This window comes from Oryzias melastigma, linkage group LG9, assembly GCF_002922805.2.
Source record: "Oryzias melastigma strain HK-1 linkage group LG9, ASM292280v2, whole genome shotgun sequence".
Classification (NCBI taxonomy): Eukaryota; Metazoa; Chordata; class Actinopteri; order Beloniformes; family Adrianichthyidae; genus Oryzias; species Oryzias melastigma.
Genome location: NC_050520.1, coordinates 1809176 through 1813064, shown reverse-complemented (window position 1 = coordinate 1813064; position 3889 = coordinate 1809176). Strand labels below are relative to the sequence as shown.

At 35.0% G+C, this 3889-nt stretch overlaps 1 protein-coding gene across 3 annotated transcripts in view; it reads right to left on the bottom strand.

The window, feature by feature from the left end:
- Nucleotides 1–3889, bottom strand: part of ksr2 (kinase suppressor of ras 2) — a 136275-nt gene that overhangs the window by 116048 nt on the left and 16338 nt on the right. For all 3 annotated transcript variants that reach the window (XM_024275063.2, XM_024275062.2, XM_024275064.2), the window contains exon 2: nucleotides 1660–1800. In XM_024275063.2, the coding sequence (XP_024130831.1) occupies nucleotides 1660–1800 (141 nt within the window). The remainder of the gene's footprint in view (nucleotides 1–1659; nucleotides 1801–3889) is intronic.

The window sequence follows — 3889 nt, the reverse complement described above, 5'->3', positions numbered from 1 at the left end:
CCTTTCTGAGGCAGGACAGCGAGGCGTTGAGCCGCGCACACTCCTCTTCGCTGGCGCCGAACTTCTGCAGCAGCTGACACACCTGCTCTTCGCTCATGTCCAGCAGGCCCTCCAGAGTCACCTCACCCGGACCCATGTCCTGCAGAACACACAGGACCTCTGGGTTCAGGCTTCCTGACTGCAGTCACACTTTGTGCTAGGTTCTGTTGCAGGTTCTGCCCCACCCGCTAAAAAAAAAACCCCACATGATTTAAATTTACCAATCAACCTAATTAGGAATCAATCCCAGGTGTTCGGTCATATTCAGTGTTCTGGTTGATCTGGTTTTATACTTATGTTTGTATTTTTTATTTTTATGTTTTTTAAACATAGTTTAAGTTTTTTTTTGTTAAACTGAGTTTCAGTAAAGTTTCTTTTCCACTATTTAGGTTTTTCTCAACCATAAAACCCTGACAGCAAAACAAAAACCAACATGAGAAAAACATCTGAAGACACTTTTGGAAAAAGTATTAAAAAAAAGATAAAAGTTTTTATCAAATCTTTTTCACTGATAAATGTTTCCTTTCATTTTCTGATCTATAATAAACTGTTAAGATTGTCAATGTCATCATTCATACTGCAAAGAATTGTATTACATTTCCTTGTACTGTTCGTCATAAACTCAATAGAATGTTAAATATAAAAATCACTATTTTATTTTTGTCTGAAACTTGAAAGTTTGTTTTTTTTTATAAAAGAATATTTATTGGTTTTGAAATAGATGAACTTAAGGGAGATAAACTTAATTGTCTGTTTAATGAACAGAAGATCGTTTTTCATCACAGCAGAAATAATATACAAATAAAATAACATTTTATTTAAATAAACATAAAATAAAAAATATTTTAAGAATGTATAAACACAAAAAAAAAATCACAAAATGCATTTTTTTCTCCTAAACTTGAAAGTTTATATATATATATATATGTATATATATGTGTGTGTGTATTTAAAATTTTAGGGCGATTAACTAAATTGTCTGTTTAATGAACATGAAGTTCATTTTTTAACACAGCACAACAACATAAAAATAAATCAAAGAAGTCAAATTGTTAATAAAAATAGTAAAATAGATTTTAAAAATTAACAAATACAAAAAGAAATCCCAGAATGCATCATCTTTGTACAATTTAAAACAACTACTATTAAGAATTAGAGTAACAACATTGGGGATAAATGGTTTTATTTATTGTCCATCTTTTTCTATTCATTGTATTTGTGTAGTTCTGCTGCCATCTAGTGGATTCTTTTATTCCTGCAGGACGTGGTCTGAAATTTAAAGTTTTCAGACTTTGCTGAAATATCTTATTTTATGATCCATAACAAGATTAATTTGAGTTCATTTGAACAAATTTTTTTACATTTCATTTAGTTGCTAATAATTTATCTGTAAACAAATATATATCAAGTATTTCTTCTGACACATTTACTTTCCCCTGTTAAATCGTTATTTGTTAAAAAGTTTATTAACTTTTCTAAAAATTGCTTCGCAATTAAGTGGAACATATTAGCTTGTTTTAAAACTCATTTGAAATATTAATTTCTATCATCCCTTTATAGTTATGTTATATTTTCTGACTGCAGCAGCTGTAAGTCGTGGTCTGGTCATCTTTTATTCACCTCTATGACCTCCTTCCTCAGGTTGACGATGCGGAACCAGAGCTCAAGGCGAGGGAAGTCCTCCAGCTCGGCGCTGCGCTCCTCTAAGGCCACTTTGCACTTGCAGGACAGCTGGCGGCTGAAGTACTTCACCAACTTCCCCTGAAAGACAGAAGGAGAAATCCAAATTTAAAAAAAACATCGGTTTATTCCTTTTTTCCACAGAGAAATCCGGAAAACAGAAGCAGCAACAGCATGACGAGGCTGGAAACATGAGAAACTGAATCCAATTGTTTTGTTTTGGTTTCTTTCTCACCTGATCTCCATCTTTAATCTCCAGATTAAGAGTCTCAAACGACCCAGACTCTTGACGGTTTGTTCAAACTCAACTCCACAAGAAATATTCAGCTAAAAAATAACCCCAAAGCTAAAAAATCAATTCTACAAAACACATTGATGTATTAATGTCTTAATTCAGAGCGATGACTGATTTCTAGATTAAATCAAACTAATTGATGTAGAAAATATTCTAGTGTTCTTGTTTGGCTTAAAAATTATAGATTTATTTAAAAAAAAACAAACACACTTTCCAGCATGTGTTTGGCTGAAAATTTTATTTAATTAAGACAAAAAAATGAAGCTTCAGCACAGAAAAAAGTAAAGAATAATAAAAGTTATTGGACGGAATCGTCTGCAGCTGAAGTTGAACAAACTCTAAAGGAAGATTACAAGAGAAAGTCCTCAGTTTTTTCTATTTTCCAGGGTCCGCGCGGGTCATTGAACGCCTCACAGATGAAGAAGCCTCTTAAAAGATGGTTGCAGTGACGGGTTGAAGGAACGGTTGCATCAGGAGAAGTCAAATTAGGATTAAAAGAAGCTGCTGCATAAACTTAAAGTGACATTTAGACCAATCAATTGAAAAAATATATACATTTAAAATGTTGTGCACAAAAGTTGCTGCAACCTCTGGTCTAGCTTGTCCTGTGTGCCATCGTGGTTTGAAGCAACATTTAAAACCGTTTTATTTTCTTGAAAATGAAACATTTCAATAAGAGGGAATTATAAGTCCAGATGAATGGTTCTGACACACTTCTTTTCCCACAGCTGAAGATGATTTTCTGAACGATGGGTTCGTGTTGCAGCAAAAATATTTAAGTCGGTGTTATTAAATGATGAAGTCGTGGAGTTTATTGGCTCACAGTTTTAGTCCAGATCAGACAGGAAAGTTTAAAATAAAGTTTTTGAGGGAACTTTTCCTTAATGATCATCATTTGTGAAAAAGATGCTCCAATATTGGAATATTTAAACCCTTTTTTTCTAAGAGGAGGCGTTCATGTCTCCTTTTGACATTAAAAAAGTATGAAAATGTTGCAGGACATTTTCCACCTATAGTGACATCTACACTCGTATTTGATGTAAAAAATAAAAATAAAAAAAAATCACTTAACCATCACATTATTCACTTGTTTCTCCTTCAAGGAGGAATAAACTGGAATTATCTTTCAAAAGGATGGAGCTCCTCCATCAGTCTTTATTTAAATAGCACTTTTTATACCTGGTAATACAAAGTACAGTATACTAAAATAAACTATATAAAAAAATGCAAAATATTTTTTGCAAATTTTAATGAATTGTGCAGCTTCTGTCCATTAGTTTCTGGGATTAAAACAGGATTAAATCAAATGAGAGAGAGAGAAGGAATACACCATCCATCAAACTCATTTTGACAGGTGACCTTTGATCCTACATCATCCATCAAACTCATTTTGACAGCTGACCTTTGATCCTACATCATCCATCAAACTCATTTTGACAGGTGACCTTTGATCCTACATCATCCATCAAACTCATTTTGACAGGTGACCTTTGACCCTACACCATCCATCAAACTCATTTTGACAGGTGACCTTTGATCCTACATCATCCATCAAACTCATTTTGACAGGTGACCTTTGATCCTACACCAGGGGTCTCAAACTCGCGGCCCGCGGGCCATTTGCGGCCCGCAGGATGATGATTTGCGGCCCGCGTCTTCATATGAAAGATTACTGTTAGTGCGGCCCGCAAGGCTGATATGAATAACAGTTGTTATGTGCAGAGCTGAATGAACCAATCACAGTGAGGTATATGACTCTGGAGGGCGGGACATCGGCGGTCTGTCCTGTGCCTCTGTCTATCATTCATTCCTTCCTCCAATCAGCTGGGCGGAGGAGGAGCCATGTAGCACCAAACGCGATTTCCCGCGCGGGGA